Source organism: Molothrus aeneus, chromosome 4, assembly GCF_037042795.1.
Source record: "Molothrus aeneus isolate 106 chromosome 4, BPBGC_Maene_1.0, whole genome shotgun sequence".
In the NCBI taxonomy this organism is placed as follows: domain Eukaryota; kingdom Metazoa; phylum Chordata; class Aves; order Passeriformes; family Icteridae; genus Molothrus; species Molothrus aeneus.
The window spans coordinates 50271650-50291000 of NC_089649.1; the positions used below are offsets into that span (position 1 = coordinate 50271650).

At 39.2% G+C, this 19351-nt stretch overlaps 1 protein-coding gene across 1 annotated transcript in view; it reads left to right on the forward strand.

Annotated features, from left to right (window-relative positions):
* The window catches only part of APBB2 (amyloid beta precursor protein binding family B member 2), a 165270-nt gene that overhangs the window by 87318 nt on the left and 58601 nt on the right, over positions 1 to 19351 (forward strand). The window contains exons 5-8 of the mRNA XM_066548483.1: positions 12170 to 12378; positions 17243 to 17305; positions 17746 to 17831; positions 17945 to 18005. Of these exons, the coding sequence (XP_066404580.1) occupies positions 12170 to 12378; positions 17243 to 17305; positions 17746 to 17831; positions 17945 to 18005 (419 nt within the window). The remainder of the gene's footprint in view (positions 1 to 12169; positions 12379 to 17242; positions 17306 to 17745; positions 17832 to 17944; positions 18006 to 19351) is intronic.

Genomic DNA, 19351 nt, shown 5'->3' on the forward strand with positions numbered 1-19351 from the left:
ACACTAAAGCTCTTTTGGTGGGATGTGTTTTTATGACTTGCTGAGGGGTAAGGTGGTGATCAAAGCTTAAAAGAGAGAGAAAACTATTTTTTCCTTCTGGTAACATTACTGCAAAAGGGTCAGTGTAAAGGCCACCAGATTGGGTAATTTTGACTTTTGGTTTATTGTTTTACAGATGCTATGTCAGGATTGTGTGTCTGCCTGGGCACAGTTTTATCTGAGCGGATTCTATTTTCAGGTGGCAGGATTCAGTGAGAATTTGTTATTGGTGCATAAACTGAATTTCTGGCTAGCATCTTGCTTACAGTTTGTTGCTGTCATCTCTCCTTTCTACTTACAAAATTTTCTGGAATCCAAATAATATCAGGACAGTGAGACTGTAAACCCTGACTGACAGAAGAGCTTTTTTGAACTGTAGTAATTGTCATGTGTAAAAGCATGTAGTGTAAGCAGTGCTAATTACCTCTCCCCAGCAGTGTCTCTGCACTAATCACCAGACAGATCTGCTGTTGCTTAACTGCTCCTCAGTAGTTCAGCTATGTTCCCTTTTCCTTATTCATACAGATATTTAAGACCAACTGTTCTATTTGCCTCTAAGTAAATTTATATTTATTAAATGGTGATGCATAATTTGCTATAAAAGTAGTCAAATCTTCATTTTGGATGCATGTTAGTATAAATCGGAAGGGGACAAGTGTGGAAAAATATTAATATTCAGTCCCATAACTCCTGCATTTCTATTGTCATATGAGATTATTCTGTATTTCAGGGTAGGAAAGCACCTTTGTATTTATGAAAATAAATTTGTTGTGTATTTTCCTTCTAGGAATATAAATCTATATTTATATATAAATCCCTTAGAGGAAGCTTGGATATAATGGTTTGAGAATTCTCACATTAGATGAGACTTTTTAATCTGGTCCAGTATAACTGCTGTGGTAACTTTGATAAAAGTCCTTCAATAATGTTGTTAGTTCCACTATTTCCAATGTAAATATATTACATATAAATATATATGTAATACAGTAAATGGAAGGCAGGGCTTTTACAAGAGTTATTACAGTGGTTACAGTTCCATGTTGTACATAACCAAATGACCCTATATAGCAGAGCTTAGGATCATGGAGTTCTTTATGGGTTGCTTCTCTGACAGGGGTCAGTGGCAGAAACTTATGGCTTCACTAAAACAAAAGCACGGCTAGCATAAAGTGGTCCTCCCCCTATTATATCTTTTTCACTTTCAGTAATTGATAGTTTCAGGGCTTTTAGACTTGGTATGTCATTCATGTTATCTTCTTTAATTGCCCTTGATAGACTTATAACATGAATTTGTTTAATCATTTTTTTTCTCATTTGTATTTCTGGCATCCACAACATCCTGTGACCATGGGCTCCATAATCAAATTACGTGTTATATGAAAAAGTATTTCCTTTTATTATAAAATTGCCCTCCAATAATTTCATTAGATGCCTCTTGCTTTTCTCTTTTAGGAAGCAGTAAATAACAGTGAATGATGATTTCCTTTCCATCCTTGCCTTCTTCCCACCATTCATGATTTTACAGATTTTTCTGACATTCTCCCCTCCTCCCTGTCATTTATTCTCCAAGCTGGAGAGCCCTACTTTACGCAGTGTCTCTTCCTGCAGAGAGATTTTTATCTGTCTGTCTTTTCTAATTCTGCTGCATCCATTTTTATACTAAGGCACATGAAGTGCATGCACTAGTCCTGTGATAGTTCAATCCTACATTAAAACTGTATACATGAAGACTTTTATCTTGATCTTGGTTCCTAAAATGGAATTTTTTCAACTGCCAGTGAGTACTAAAATGCTGCCTTCAAAAAACTTTGTGACCTTGATCCTTCCAGAATGACAAAAGGTAATTAATTATCTGCTGTTGTGTATCAGGATTTGAAGTAGCAGAAGAGTAACATTAAAGGAACTTGTAAGAAATTGATAAAAAAAGAGGAGGTGGCTGTCTTTGTCCATTGAAGAAAACGAGAAGGTGAAGGTTGTGCATTGAAAAACAGCTCTTGAAGCTGTGTATATCTTAATCCTGTAGGATCTATCTGCAGTCTTTTGTTTTTGCTCAGCAACAAAGGTGAATAGAAATCCAGAAAGGGTACTCTTCTCATCCTACATAACTGGTTTTCCAGCTTTCTAAAACCACCTGCAGTCCTCTGGCATGTCCAGAAATTAAAAGGTTTCCACCAAAGATTAGCTACTGTTTTCACCTGGGGGAAAGGATCATTCTGTTTCTTGTGGATCTCTTGTTTTACTGTTTGTGAAACATGTGATGACAATAACATACAAGTTGAATTGTATGTCTGTGCCATTGGGCAGCTTCACTTGTTTTTAATTAGCCAGTCATATGCACATATGCACTGTTTGTGATAACAAACTTCTTCGGGATTTTTGTAACACCAGAAGGTTTTCTCCACAGTGCTTATAGAGCTCAGTTTATCATGCACTGGAGATTTTGTCTGTTGTTTTCCTGTGCTTTGGCATATTTTTGTTCTTACCAAGCAGGTGTTTGTGTTTAGGGGTATTCTATCTCACGGTTCGCTATAAAAAGAACTTCTCAAGTTGTGCTCTGGGCATATGCATCTTTAAGGGAACTTTATCCTGGTTTTCAAAGCATCCATTTTGATAGTGGGCTTTAAATGGAAGGTGGGACTAATTACAAGTGAAATTGTGTTGTGGTTCTGTGGAATTTTAAAATTAATCCATTCATTTTTCTCTTTCAAATGCTGTCTGGCATAGGACTCTAGTTGTATGTTGGGTTTGTTCCTGGCTACTGTTTGCTAACATAGACTTCCCAGGGTCATTTAGGCCACAGTTTGTTTGTTTTTTCTGAATTTTCTTCTAATTCTTGCTAGTGCATTTGTCAGAGATACCATTTGTATCTCCTTGAATGCAGATTTTTAAGTCTAGCTTCAGGTACATATATGAATCCACTCAGGGAAAAAAACAGAATTTTAGTGCTGGGGTCACGTGAAGTAGAGATAAGAAAGAAAATACTGGTATTTCTAGTCCTGGATGGATGCTTTCAAAGATGATTAACATCTTTGGGATTTCTTAATACCAGAAGGTATTTGGGCAGTATGACTAGATTTAATAGAAAATTGATATACCAATATAGTGATGTGAAATACTAGAATAAACTGCTGGGCTAAGAGGCCCCTGTGTGCTATCAGCATGCTTCCCTCTCCCACAGCAGGTGAAATGCAGCCAGCTCCTCTGGAGCTTCCATCTGCTGTCAGAAGCCCCCATTCAGGAAGCCTTCCTCCTGTAGATGCCGTACATTGCGCTTCATGGATGGCTCTGTGCATTGTGCAGGAAAATACTTAGTTCAGCTGAAGCAAAATTACTTTGAAAAGGTTAAAGTTGTTTGGTTGCTGGCTTTCTTTTTTATAAAAAGTCTCAAAGTTTGAGGCTGGGAGGTGAAGCTTGAGTTCACTGTGTTACAAGCCCTCAGCATGGGCTGGAGCTGCCCAAGGTGCCCAGGCTTCCTTCCCCCTCAGTGTCTCTGACTGCAGGCAGGCCATGGGGCCAATGTGCTGCTTCCTAGGCTTGTGCACAACTTCACACTTATGCAGCTCTGTGATTTTCACCATAATAAATTTTCCCATCCCTTCAGTACTGTAGCAACATGAAATTAATTTGCAGATGGAGAAATATTAGGTCTTTGACTTCTATGTTGGAAAAAACCAGGAGCCTTCCGTTTGCTCTCTAATGCACGTTTCACTACAGATTCAAAGTGGCAAATGAATCCATTGTATAGATTGTTGGAAGTCACACTCCAGCTTTTACTGATAGTACTAAATAGACCAAGTTTTGCCATAGTAGAAGGAGCAGCCCATACTGCAGGATGGGGATGGAGGATTCTGATGTGTAGTCACGCTGGAGCACAGTGGCTGATCTCTGTGCACTGTGTGTGTTTGGCTTGGTGCAGGGAGCCTGCAGAGACCTGGAGTCTGGCCATGACTTCAGGGAGTTATTTAATGCATCTCAGACCTCTCCTACACCCCACTTTGTTTAAAACAGGCCTGTACTCTCCTGCCTCACAAGGTTGGTGTGAGGATAAAGCAGTCATTTTCATGGCATCCTAGAGCCTCTGCTACAGTGTGTGAGCTGAAGGATGAGCAGAGCTTGCATATGAGAGGGGAAATTACTGTTCTCTCAAACTTAGCCTTTTTTTGTGAAGTAAAACATCTAATTTCACACAGTAGATCCATTGTAATTCAGTTTTATGTTCTGTTTTCACTGAATCATTATATTCAGAAGAAGGTTTTTCTAATGTATTTGCACAGTGCTCTAAATGAAGCTGTCAAGGAAAGGCAGATTTAGTCAAGCCACCAGCTGAATTGTATGTCTGTGCCACTGGGCAACTTCACTTGCTTTTAATTAGCACAAAACCACTAATGAGCACATCCCTAAAATTTCTGAGCATATCAATATATTTTATGCAGGATATTCTCCAGAGAAGTGCAGTTCTTTCTCTCCATTGACTCCTGAAGTCAGTAGGACTCATTATATTTTAGATGAAGAAAATTACCTTTGCCCAGTACCTGGCTTATAATGCAAATATTTTTATGCAGTTTCTTTTCTAAAACAGACAAACAAAATGGTGACTGCTAGTCAGATTCTTTCTTCCACACTCTCTCTTACTACTTGTGTCATTCAGATTCTAGTGGCACTCACTCACATTGCCAATCCTCAATTTAAAGTATTGAGGATGCAATAGAAATACAATAGAGAGGACAGAAAGCTATTCCTCAGTTCAGACAAATGGGATTAAAAGTGTGGAGTCCAACCTTGTACCATTCTTTGTACCAGGGATTAATGGCAGGTGTATTGGAGGGATTCAGATCTGTTCCTCTGTCTTTCATGGCTTGTATCCAGGTAAGAAGCACTAGCTACTAGCAGAAAGTGAAAGGAGATGGAGCCACTTGTGTCTTCAGCCTTTCAGTAAAATGGAGAGTTACAGGCTGGGAGATACTGAAATCTATTTGAAGCCTGCAAAACAAGAGTGTTAGTTGTAAGTAAAGCACTGAGGTGCAGGAGTTCCTTTGTGGAGAGTGAAGCTGTTGAGGTGACCCTACTGCCATATGCCAGACACTGGCACACCATCCCCTTCTGCTCTGCAGGCATCCTGTGTCTTGAAGTCAGAAGGACATCTGTGTTTAACTTGAATATCTTTTGTGTCAGTGTTATAGACTGAACCTTTCTGCTTTGTGTGAAAATTCCTGACTATGTTTGTTCATTGCCCAAAATTACCAGTTTTTCTGTGGGTGGTTGGACACTAGCATACCAGTTCACTTTGAGAAGACAGGAGAATCAGAACTCTTTATTTTAAGAGAGAAATACACAAATCCAGAGCTGCTACCAGTGTGATTTTCCCAGTTTTTCTACCAAATGCTTGGCTGCTGCTGTTGTGACAGATAAATTTGAAGGGGAGGAGGGTTGGACTCCATGCATGTGCACGTTGCTCTCCCTTGGTGTGCTGTGCAGGTGCCTGCTGGTCAGTGGGACAGTGTGTGCACCACAGGCTTTGCTCTGTCAGTCCAGCAGTCCCTTGGGTGGGGTGGTCATTTGATTCTTCCTCTTTAGACCAAACAAAACCCTGCTTCTAAAACAAGATGAAGTAGTAAATATGTTATGAACCCAGAACATGAGATCATATGCTGCAGTTCTGCTCTGTGTGGGGAAAAGCACAGGAAGAAGAGATACTATGCAAAAAAAAAAAAAAAAAAGCAGATGCAGATTGCTGCTGGGCTGGTTTAGCCCTCAAAGTTGACTTGCAATACCATTTTTAGTAATTTGCTAATAATGGTAATGAAAATACTCTTAAATAGCTCTTGATGAACTATATGCTGCTCAGAGTCCTTTGAGGTGATGAGGCCCTTTGGGTCACAATCACACAATGCATGATCACAGTGGGTTTAAACCAATTTAGAGGTATACAGTCTGCTGTGTTTTGGACTACTCTTTAAGTAAAACTTTTGCCATCTAGTGGAAGGAATAGAGAACTAGTATTTCAAATCAGCTAGAAACTCAGTTAAACTGGTTGTATTCTTTACTGTGAGGGGAGAGCACTGGAACAGGCTGCCCAGAGAGGTTGTGGAGTCTGCTTCTCTGGAGATATTCTAAACCCACCTGGATGCAACCCTGCGTAACCTGCTCTAGGTGTACCTGCTTTAGCAGGGGGATTGGACAAGATGATCTCCAGAAGTCTCTTCCAACCCCAAGCATTCTGTAATTCTGTGATATGCAAAAGGTATTTATAAGCAGTAGATCACTCACTGGAGCAGTAGCAAATTATTCTGACTGCTTTGAAAATTAGTTGGTAGAAATCTTCTAAGGTATTGGTGCACTTTGTTCAGACACTGTCTCATTTAAGCCCCAAGTTGGTGGAAAGGGCATTCATTTATATGCTGCCCTCACTTGTTTGGGACTCTTTTTCATTCCACCCCAGATGGTACCTGCTTATTTTTTTCTGGATCTTAGGTTGGGCAATATGCTTTGAATTCTGTCATGTCTTGTTTCCTCCCACCAGTGAGATGGGGAAGAGAGCTGGAAGAGCAAAAATGAGAAGAAGTCATGACTCATGGTAAAGAAAGCTTAGTAAGTGAAGAAAGAAATAATCATCTATAAAAAGTGATGCAAACACTAGCACTAGATGGCCGATGCCTGTCTGCTTGAGGCTGAGAACAGAGATGATCTTGGGCCTATGCAAGCACTGCTTAGCATTAACTAAACCACTGGTATGTTTCCAGCACTTGTTTTGGTTACAAATAAAATGTGCAGTACGTTACAGGCTGCTAAGAAAAAATTTGGACCAATTCCATCCAGACCCAGTAGATCTTCTTAGTTGCCTAGCTCTCCTAATGTCCATCAGCACCCCTAATCAAGAGATTGATCTCTTGTCACACAGTAACATTTGTGGAAGAGCCATAGGATGTGTCTCCAGTACAGCCCTTTTCAGGTAGCACTTCATCAGCTTTTGCAGAAGCTGACATGATCCTTCCTACATGTCTATAATTTCATGTTTTCACCACTGCTTCACCTGGCTAAACAGCCACCCTCCTCCAGCTGGGACAGAGGCTGACTTCTTCCTGGTCCATCTGTTGCCACAAAAGCTCCCTTGACACAGCAATTCAGGTCACCTCCAAGTCTTCCTTCCTTACTTTACCAGACTCTGCTTGTTTTGTTGATAGATGTTTTTGGTTGGTGAACAGGCTAGTCCTCTTGTGTTTACCTATTTTTTGCCCATTTTCCAGGAAGGAACATATAGACCTTTCCTCACAGTCTTACTGCAATACTTTTTCCTGCTGCTGCTGATGTTTATATCAACTCCTGTAAACACTAGCTGTGGTGCTGGCTTCTCACAGCTTCACCTCTATCCCTCAGACTCTATTGCCCCTGAGCAGACAACCTGGAGATCCCCAGAATTCCCCCATTTAAGCAGGACAGCTAGTATCATCCATCACCCTCATCCATGGCTGTTATCAACAGTTCTTCACAGCCCCTCTGCTGAAGTCACTTGCCTGTGTTTTCTTTGGTAGTTGTGCTAGTATTGTGGTCCTTATATCAGCAGGTTGGGCTCTGGTCATTGAAAGGGAAAATAAGCCAAGACAGGAAACAAGCGGGTTTAGTTGTGGTCTCTGGATTTTTTTCCTGAATATTGATAAATCTGGTTTCCTCTCCTTTCCTTTAGATTTGTCATCTCTGCTTGAATGCTTCTGCTTGTAGTAACTCATTTATACAGCCAGACAAAGATTGCATCTCATGAAAAAGAAAAAATAGTACAGGCACTTCATTCCGAACTTCCTTAGGATTTTTACAAAGTCAGTCTTTTCTGATTGTGGTTGATTTTACAATTGATCAAAACAGCAAATCATTTTGGCACAGATAGAGTTTGGTTACACGTATGCCTGTAAATCCCACATTTCAGCATGTTTTCCTGGAAGGTGTTAGAGAATCTTCCTCTCCCCAAGTGCACGTGACTGGTGGCTGGTTCAGCAATTCGGCAAGGAGGATGACAGGGTTGCCATGACAACCAGTTACATGCTGTGAGCAGAGATGGTGACAAATGACCAGCTTCTGGCTGGTTATCACTCCTCATTGAGAAACGTTCCCCAAATTAGGCAGACATGTCTGATTCATGGTTATTTGACCTGTTGACTTGTATTTGTGCTGCATTTGTTGCTGAGATAGCATTCATGCTTCTTGCAGTCGTGCTTAGGTGAGGCTGACTGCTGGCCATCATTGGTGTGAATCATCTAAGTAGGTGAAGCTGTTGATTTTGCTGTTGTGCATAAAAAGTGAGAAGCTATCTTTGGAGACTTCTGTTCATTAAAACCAAACAATTTAAACTTGCACATTGAACCCACTGCAGGAAATAGATGGGATAAAAATGTACATGACCTATGTTCTTTCTATTGTGAATGGAGAGTGCTCCTTGAATTTCACTTGCCCTCTGTCATTAATACAAAGTCTCCTTCTCCCTTCAGTGCCTGACTTGATCATCCGTGTGTGTATGGGGTGGGGGGAATATGATTCCCTTAGGATGAAATCCTGGATCTGCTGAAGTCATTGGCATCTCTTCAAAAAGACTGAGTTTCTGTGGCCTTCTTTTTCTTTAGTTTTGGTTTTATTTAGATGCAGCACACTGAAGTAAAACATTTTCATTTCAAGATTTTGGTACTTCGGAAAAAACCCACAATACTTTCTCCCACCTCTTTCCTTTTATTAAAGCCTTTTTATCCTCCTGTCTTCCCAGTTCCTTTTTGTACTTCCCCTTGTTTGCCTAGAGGGGAACATCTGTAACACACATGTGGTATGGTGGGCCAGCTCTTGGTCATGCTTCAGCCCAGCTGTGCAGACAGACATCAGATATGAAGCTAGTGATTTCCCACTGGTGGCCAAACACTAGGACAACATGTTGGATGCTGTTGCTGGCCCATTCTATGCAATTTTTGACATAGAAAGCTTTGATGCTTATTAGATCTCATTTTACAAACAAGGTGCTTTTCAGTTTGAATTCTTCATTTATATTGCGCATCCCCTGCTGGAAGGTGAGCAGTGGGAGGGCCAGAGATTCAGAAGTGACTTTACAGATTTATTATTGACCAGATTATTTTTTTTCCATTTGGAAAACACTGGAAGTGTTCCTATTTGTACCAACATGCTTCCAGCCTGGACAATGAACACTCCTTTTCAGTTAATTTTTTTACTGTGGAATTAAAAACTGGCAATCAGTCTCGATCAAATCTGGTGTTGGGATGGTGTCCCTTTTCTTCAGAGGATCTTAACAGAAGAAAAATTGTTTCAAAATCATCATAAGAATTGAGGCAGCTAAGCTAGAAATACAAAACAAAAAAGAGATATCTCATCTTCATCTCTGTACAGTGTGGGTATTTTATTACTTAACCTATTTAGATAGTGTAGATCGAGTGTTTGCCAGTATTGTTGAGCCTTGCAGACAAGCAGTCTCACTTGGGCATTCTGATCTCATGCAGTGAAATAAGCCCTCTTTAAGCTAGAAAGACTGACTGAAAGGCTCGTGCTTCCACCAACTCCAGCAGAGCTGCATTTGCATTAGCCAGAGGCTGTGCACTCACATCTGCTGCATTGCTTCCAAGGAGACTAAATGAGATCCTTCTGTTGAAACAAATCCCTGGAAAAGCAAAGCATGTGTCCTTTGAATGATGCAATGATACCTCTCAGATTTCCCTGAATATATTTTCTGTCATAGTATGTCTCTACCTTGCTACTGTCTCCCAATTTTCAAAATATGTGGTTTTAGCATGTGAAATAACAGTTAAAATTGTCCTGTGGCATAGGAGCTATTACTGTTCTGCACCTCCCAGGAACAGAACTTGCAGCACTCTGGTAACTCTGTACAGCATTTTTACAGTCTCTCTTTTGAAGTCATGTATGCTGCCAAACTCAATCCCTTTGGGGCTGCAGTTTCTCTTACTCAAGAGTCCTCTTTTTGTCCATAAATTAGTGCCCTAGCCATGCTGATTGGTGGGATTTGTTTTCACCTGAAGAAGAGATGCATGTGCAAAATACAGGCGTGTTTTTCTAAGTACAACTCCCAGTTCAATACAAAATTTATTGTGTTAGACATGTTGCCTTACTTAAGAGTATTTTCTTCAGGAAGGAAGTTTGCTTGGCCTTCAGTAAACCAAGTTCCCTCATGCACAAGGACCTAAGTAGAGAGGCACCAACTCTCTGTCCCCACACCTTGCTTATCATCACCACCAAGTTCTCTTGGAAGTGGAGATAACACCCAGCTGCTGTGCAATGAAAATCACATGTTTTAAAATGTCATGCCATTAAATGGGGTCTTTCAAATTCAGATGGAAATTATTTTGCTACCTGTAATTCCACATTCAAGCAGAGTAAAGCCACTGAGGTCCTGATATCCTGTAGCAGGTCTCTGATGCCTCAAGCACATTTGTCTGTCTTGTTAGATTTTGCATGTTGATGCTTACTTTATTGTCTTTCTTTGTGCTGGTATCTCTAGTGACACTGCATTACCTTTGCCCTGCACACTGAGTGCTTCCATCTGTTAGAATGGGCAGTGCACTAGGGAGGCTCTCCAGGTCATGCTGGTAGAAACCTCAGCCTGTGGAAAGGTTATCCCAGCAGTCTGCCATTCTGCAGCATGGGCTCAGACACACATAGGTTTGGTTTGGTTTTTTTTTCAAGCAGGTTTGCATAGCAAAGATGAGGCTGGTGTTTCAGGATGAACACATGCCCTCTGGTGCTGTTCTGTTCAGCCATGTTCATCAGATGGTCTGAGGCCAGTCCCTTTGCCTGAGGAGCACCTGCACACAGACATAAATCAGTCATTTGGTGTGGGAAATGTGCCTCTGTGGAAGTCCTGAGCTATGTTAATTGAAAACTACTCTAATTCCTGTTTTATTTTTCAACATATGAAAATATTATTTTTGTTTTAGTATTTATTATTTAGTATTTATTTTTGCTAATGGATACATTTTCAAAATAAATTAGTATTATTCAGCTAAGTGCTATTTTCTTATCCCAGATATTTTACATTATTTCCTTCCAACTGTGTGTTCACATATGAGATAATTTATTGTCTTGCAACTAATTGTTGCAGACATATTCTTTGTTTCAGTCACTGGGTTAAAAATTTTATTTCTGCTGTCAGTTTTGTCTGCTTTTACTTCAAAGTAATTCCTGTTTAGGTCTTTCTGGTGCTGCATGTCATTGCAACAATAAATAACAGTATGTTGGTTCCTCTGGGTCTTTGGTTGATTAGTTTGAAATTAGCAGTTTAATGCAACCATAGCTTAACACTTTGCTGCCTGTATGTTTGAGCAGCTGTGTATACAGACATAGGTATGCATAGCAAGGACAGAAGCTGTGCCTAAACTTTAAACTTAAACTGGACTTGCAGATGTTGCTCACATGCCTCATTGTGATGCTTAGATATTTGATCACATTACTTCTTGCATGATGTGGCCCAAATTGTGGAAAGTGTTTTGCGTTTATTTGCCATTTATGTGGTTGAGAAGAGCGCAGTCGATTTATTCAGTTGTGAAACAAAAGCAGGTAAGGCTGAAGATGAATAGGCTTTAAAACATGTAAGACCTTAGAGTCAGGAACTACATGCTGAATGCCATAGAGACCACAACAGGAGACATTTAAAAGCAAATGTTTAGAATTCTTGTGAACTTCTGGAACTGATTATGGTAATGTTGCTGATTTCGGGTTTGGGTCGTAGGTGAGGTTTTTTTGATTACATTTGAGTGTAATGGTATCATCTAGCATTTCTTCTGCAGAACTTGCTCAGATTAGTCCTCAAATGGTAAATTAGTAATTTAAGAACTTTTAAAGTGGCTATGGGGGAGAAAGAGTCTGGTTTGTACCTTGGAGTGTAAGAGTTATTTCAAGTTATCGTGACATTTGTGTGTCTGTGTGTATATACATAAATTTGGATAGCAGAAATGAGAGACACTCAGGAAAAAAGCAACCATAATAAAATATCTAGTAAAAGGCTTGAAGGATAGACTAAAAAGGAACTTTTAATTCCAAAAAGAGATTAAAAGCAGCAGTATAACAAGAGGTTATTACCCATGGAAGAACTGTTTGTGTCTTTGTGTGATTTTTTTTCTTTTCCTGTTCTCAGCAGATATATGGAGTGATCATTCATTTCAGACAGACCCAGACTTACCACCTGGTTGGAAAAAAATAAATGACATTGCTGGGATCTACTACTGGCACATACCAACAGGAACAACTCAATGGCAGCGTCCAGTGTCCATCCCAACAGATCTCCAGGGCTCACGGAAAGGATCGCTTGGTTCCATTACTCCATCTCCTACTCCAGAAACTGAGGTAACCTGCTGTGTCTTCTTGTGGGCCACATACTGTAAGGAAAAATTGAAATAACCTTTTGAACTTGCAGCCTCAGCTGATAGCTAAGCTGGCCTGATAATGTCTCAAAGTGTAGCTACTTGTTGATAATACCTCGTAAGTATCTATTCTCTATATTCATTTTATAATGGTGGTGCCTGATAAAACACCCTAAATTTTAGATGTGTAGGATGAAATCAGACATGTCTCTGATAAACTGGACAGACAGTGCCTGATGAGTGTGAAACTTTGGCAGTTCTGAAGCCTTGCTGCATTGTATGGATACAGGATACCTACAATTTTTGCAAATGACAGAAGACTTTTGGCTGGACTCTTTGTTTGCATCTTCTTTTTGGCTCTTTTGGCAGGAGTATCACAAAAGACATATCAGTCTTCATTTGAGACACTAGTTCCTTTACAGGGTAGTTTCTATTGAATAAACATGAAGTGTTCTCAGGTGTAAGTCTCTGTACATCCTGCCAGTACCAAATATCTATCAGGCTTTAACTAGAAACAGAGAGATACACTCTGCCCTCCACATGTGCTGAAAGAGCAGTACCTGGTACTGTCTTGAAAAATAATTCTTTCAGGCACTATCCAAGGGTTTGTTTGGTGTCATGTAAGTAGAAAAATAAAATTAATTCTCACAAAGAAGAGTATGCTTCAAAAAACACAATCACTTTGTTTGAGTATGCTGGGAAGACTTCTATGGAATTAAATGCTAATGTAAGGTAATGTTAGTTTTAAATTATTTTTATATGGAATTTTCAGAAAAATGTCCACAGGTCTGTCAAGGGAAGTCTTTGTACTGGCTCTGAGTTTTGGATCAGGCAATCCCTAGGGGTCTGGTTTTTTGGTTTTTAATTCTTTTAGAGAGAACGTTTTTTTTTTATTTTGTTCATATATCCATCAAACTAACTTACATGGAAGTTAAGAGGAATTAAGGACATTCAAGTATGTATTACCATCTTGACCCTAAAACTTTTATCTTGTATAGCCTTAAATACCTACAGTCTTGTTCATAATTTTACAAAGGTTGTTCTCACATGTTCATAAATGCTACTCATAAGGTCTGCAGACTTGAACACATTTCATTATTGTGCACCAAGTATACTGGAAATAATTTCTGAGAGGATTCATGGAGAAAGAACTGTGACTGTTACAATTCTGGTAGAAAACAAGAAAAAAACCTCAGAAATGCTGAATGCAAAGGGCTGCATGAGCTTCTAGCATAAATTCCTGTCATGTACATGTGAAGAATAAAACTTTACTGTTATTATTTTTCTAACTCTAGAATGTAGAGAATGGGACCTTAATTAGTAAATTATGGATGATTTTCACAAAAAACCCAGAATCAGTATGGTTGGTAAACTGCAGAGGAGAAAAAAAAGTATTTTCATTTGAAGTATTTTTCTACTTCTGTTTAAAGTGTCTTTACAATAAAAATTTCAGACCTACTGGTAATGTATTACATGTATTTTTAACCTTTCATGATTGTTTGCTTTAAATGAAATATAGTTTGTGACTATGAATAATAATCATGCATTCTCAACAGCATCACCAGTGTATAAAACGTGTGAATTACAATAACATAGATTTTAATACAGTATAGATTTATTAAGTAAGACATACACATGTAGTAGGCTCACCTAAATTTTGATATGGCAGTTCTAATTCAGTGAGGAATTTGTTCCAGCAAAGACTTATGCATAGACAGTTCTATGGCAGCACCAAGAGCATGTACTGTGCTGTAAAAGGTGATACAGAAATAAGCACATCCCCAAAATTCGTATTAGTATGATATCATGTAGTTATTTTATTTGTAGATATAGGCAAATGCATTTGCTTTTTGTCAGTTTCTGCATTCATTGATCAGCATCTTAGGGTTATTGAAGCAGTACTGGCTTTTTGACTCAGTGATCATTAAGATAGCATTCCAATCCAGTACCAGCAGTCTTGGAGCATGGGAGCTTAAAACAAGAGCATGAACTTGGCTCAGGATTTTGTCCACTTCCAAATACTGAAACAGCTACAGAGGCTTCAGGCATGGCTGGAGTTACAGTGGGAACTACTAGAAGTCCTTTCTTGAAACCACAGATGCCAAGCTTTACTAAAAGGAAGTAGAGGAAGGATCCTTTGTGATTCAGCTGGTTCTGAACAGAACCCCAGTGCAGAGCAGTAAGAGAGAAATAAGTCATAGTGTGTGTTTGAGATAGGAGTAATGAAATAATTTGACCGTGTCAGCTATCATGAATTTTTGGGTTTTAGTCTCTCTGCAGTTGGTACATGCCAGCACTGTATCATCTCCAAGTCACTGGCAGGCAATATTTGTTTCAATTCCTGCTCCCTGCACTGCTGCATACCCAAGTGATCCTCCTTTCCCTCCCTGGGAAAGAATAATGCAGGTGTCTGTGATAAGGTCAATCTGACATTTCACAGAAGATTGGGAATTCAGTCTAGGCTGGGGGCTCCCAAATGCCTCTCTCCCAGAACTACCACTGACAGAATCACTTGTGGTGGAGAGCTTCCACCTCCCAGCTGGAGCCATGTGTGAGCTGTGTGCTGCCGCTTGCCTCATTGCTGCTGGAAGCCTGTGCTTCAAGGGAATGTGTTTAGCTCATTCCCCCATGCTGCATTTGTATTGCTTCGTTCTGAAAAAGTTTTAGGCAGATAAGAGTATAATCTAGGACTGAGGACTGGCATGGGTAGTATTTGATATCTGAACCAACTGGCTTCTGTGAGTCCATTAAAATACCTTATCTAAGATACATTTGTCTGTAAAGCATCGTGTGCCAGTCTTGAAATGAGTTTATCTGGGCTCTTTCAGGTTATGAGTTTGTCAAACAAACATTTAGAAACACCATTTTCCCCACCCTCCCTGAGTAACACCTTTTTACCCTTTGTCTTGTTTCCTCCTTTTTTTCCTTAATTTTATTTTGTGTCCCTGTCTCTTAAATAATGTAATATACAGAAGCTTTGCTTCATTTGGTAGAATGTGGCTCACAGCTGAGGGCAGTCAACAAAGAACAGATCAATTCAGCCATTTTTATGTTGTAGCTTACTCTGGATATTTAGCATAAAGAAAAACAGTTATTACTGTTGAACAGAGAATTTTAAAGAAACGGCAGGGAGGAATGATGCTGTTGTGCATAGAAATGGAAAAATGTTTTAAAAAGGAAAATAATGTGAAAATGTCTTACTTTTACATGAAGTGCAAGGCAATTTTTCTTTCACAAGATAATCAGTAAATTTCAATCCAAAGCAATTATGGGTTAAGCATTATGCAGAAATCCTGCTGATTTAACAAAAATGCTAATAAATGCTAAATATGAATAACCTGTAACATTCCTTCCCTTCCTCCCCCTCAAAAGCATGAAAATGTATTTTGGTTTTGCACAGCTGTTGAAATTTGACTTCATTTTAGATCTCTCTTTTCTCTTGTGTGTTGTCAAATTACTTCCTTTTTGAATCCTTGTCTTCTGTAACATTCTTTTCCAAATTTTAGAAATTTTGCTGCCTCTTTCCCATTTCCTGTGCAGAGAAAAAGCTGTTGTGTTTAAGTTTCAATAAGAGCTTCTTTGAGATCATAGGAGAATTTGGTGATAGTAGTTGTGTCTTCTTATAGCCTAACTCATCCCAGGTCTTGAACACCTCTAGAGGTTCTTCTGTAGGTAACATAACCACCAGCAGCTGGTAATTAAAGAGAGGGGGCTTGGGATGAAAAGGTAACAACTCAATTAATTCAAAGGCACATTAGGAAAGGATTATTCTTGGGAGTTGTTTCTCACAAAATAATTCCTCCAGTGGGGATATACTGAGAATGCTTCTGTGGTGAGAAGTCCTCCTTGCAGATGAATACTTTGGACCATATTAGTGGGTACCACTTCACCTTGGGGCTGAGCTGGACAGCCCAGCAGAGCTCATCTTAGAAGGGGAATTAATTTCAGGATTTCTTGATTTGGTGAAGCTATAGAGAAGGGGCTCTGGGTCTTCCAGCAATCAAATCTCCTGGCTTTTATTGAGGACTGTGGGAATTCTCTCCAGGTGAGACAGAGGAGAGAGGCACTCCAGCATCAGCTGTTCTTCTCAGGCTTTACAGAAAAGCCTGAACCTCACTCAGATTGTTTAGTGCTAGACACACTGCTACTTGATTGTACCACTGAACACCTTTGAAAATCTTTGAGAAACTTGAATGGAAAAGGAAAGGGTGCGTGCTTTGTTTGGTTTGGGGTTGTTTTTTAAAAATCTGGTAGACTTTTCAAAACTACTTTTTCAGCAAGAAACCTCTGCATTCCTTACTAATCCTTCTTCCCTTCTTGCCCTTTTCTTGTGCTTTCTCTCTAGAAATATTTGATTTTTGCCTTGTGTGTATCTTACACTTGTATATATTTTTTTTGTGTTTCAGTACTTCTAGTTCCAGTACCATTAGGGTCTTTTAACGAAAGTACCAATCAAATGAAAATCCTAATGTTTCCCCTCAATTGCTGTTGATCAAAGGCTGTAGCAGCTGTGGCCAACATTCATATTCAGATTCATTTTGCTTGCTTTTAAGATCATAGTTAAAGAGTAATTTCATTGTCTGTTCCTAATTTATATTAACTTTCCTTGTTTCAATCATTTGTTTTGGTAAGTAACTGTTAGAGGCATGTCTTCTCTCCCCTTCCCTCCAAATGCCATGCTATAGTGGAGTAAGTAGTTGAAGTTTGAGGTGATCTGTTCCCTAACCCATCCTGTAAATATCAATGCTAACAACAGTGTCTTGTGTTTTTTTTCTTTTTCTTTTTTTTCTTTTTCTTTTTTTTTTTTATCAATGTGCTTCTTCCTGTGTGAATAATTATGTGTCTAGAAACAGCCATGGAGTGATTTTGCTGTACTGAATGGGGGAAAGATTAATAGTGACATTTGGAAGGCAAGTATATTGTCAGATTTTAGAACCTTTACTACTATTACCCTTTTTTTTTGCATGGCAGTGGCTGTTTTCCCCTTTTATTTTTCCATGAATGTCATTCATAACCTAGGCCAAAGTGAATGGGGGTATTGCTAGGGATGTCTAGCTCACAAACATGCTGCCTTTTCTATCTTTCCACTTGGAATGGATTCAGTCTAAACTAGCAGGGCAACTGCCATGATGTAACAAATAAGATGCCTGCACTGAATGAAATGCAGCTTGAGAAATATATATATATTTATCTATATATGCATGCCTCTTTTCAACTTCAGCCAGAAATACTATCGCTTCTTTGCAGGGAGGATTTAATTTCCCTTTGAGATAAGAAATAACATGATGGTGTACTTTACACTATTATAATAGTATTAAAACTATACTAATAGCATTGCCTCTATCTCTAGGACCTGCATGCAGCCACTGTGAACCCAGACCCAAGTTTGAAGGAGTTTGAAGGAGCAACGTTACGCTATGCCTCTTTGAAGCTCAGGTACAATGACTTCAGAGGTCTCAGTGGAATGACCAACTCTGTTTTGTGTTGTGCTGTAATTTTCATATGATTTTAAGACTGATATTGTTTTGTTTTGTTTTTTTATGCCACAGAAACGGTCCACAATCTGATGATGATGATTCCTGTAGCATCAACAGTGATCCGGAAGCCAAGGTCTGTATGAAGATCCATAATGGTATAACAATTAAAAATCTAGCAGTTGTAAGCATAAACTTCCAATGTGCAGAATGTCTCCTAAGTTTTGAAATTAAGTGTACCCCTCCTCTTGGCACAATGTGGATTGACCATGCAAGACTAATTCCATCAAGGGAGTTTGCAGATCTAAAGCTTCCTTCGGTTGGGTCAGGCAAGTGTGACTTATTTTGAAATCATGTAAGCTGGGAAATTGGATTTTAGAGCTCAAGATTCCACTGTCCAACTGTAATAACTGTCCTTTTGCACAACTAAGCGAGTGTCTGAGAGAGGGCTCTGGTTTTTATTATCTCTAGATAGCTTCCAGGGGCATTCAGTGACAGAATTTGCTCTTCTTTTTCAAGTTTGTCCCTTTTTAAGGTATTCTTCCTTTTTTGTGTGTCTGCTTCAACTTACAGCTACTAACAAGGAAGTTACCTTTTAGAACAAGAAACTTCATTTTTTGGAAGAGAGAATGCTACTTTGAGAATGCACTTCATAGAGAAAAATTAGGTCATTATGTGACGAAGCACCATAATTAAATCAAAGCTTTTACTGTTGGAATCTAAGGGTTTTGAGGAGAAAGAAGCAGCAGAACGTTTTATATGCTTGCATGTCTATCTCCAGATTTGCCTTGTTGATAGTTTTGCCTTTTGCTTGCATCCATTATTAAGGGTGTATATAAATCTCTATAATTGAAAATACAAGTAATTTAAATAAGTATTTTGGCTGTGCCATACAGCTGCAGCAACTGACAGGATTTGAAGCTACTTATTTGCAGGAACAAATATGTATGATACAGAGTTGATAATTTTAATAGCCTTAATGATACATTTTAAGAGAGAAAACAGACTGATCATGGCACCTAATTTTCCTTGTCATCTTGATTATTTGGCTTGTGATATTTAATTGAGATGTAAATAGTTGTACTTTGCTTGGCTCACTGGTAGTTTAAAAGCAAGTGCTAAATTCTGAGCACAGTAAATGGAGCTGAAGGAGTGAGAAGCTTTAGGTTCCAGTCCTGAGAGCAATAGAGTTGCTCCTTTCATGATGAGCCTTATGGTATGGAAAGCTTTAAAGGGAGACAGTATTTTGGTATGTCTATGATTTTACCAGGTGATTTGCACTGAGTATTTTTTGAGCTGTTCCTGCATGGAGGACCATGGCAGTGGTTTTGTGGACAAATAACTTGTGCCATCACCTCTCTTCCCTCTCTCACTTGCTGTTGAAACTTCAGTATTTTTGGATCAGGTACCTCTCTGGTGTCTGTGAAATGGGACAGTGCCAAAAGCTTGTCCTCTTTTGTCTATCACAACTGGTTTTGTTTT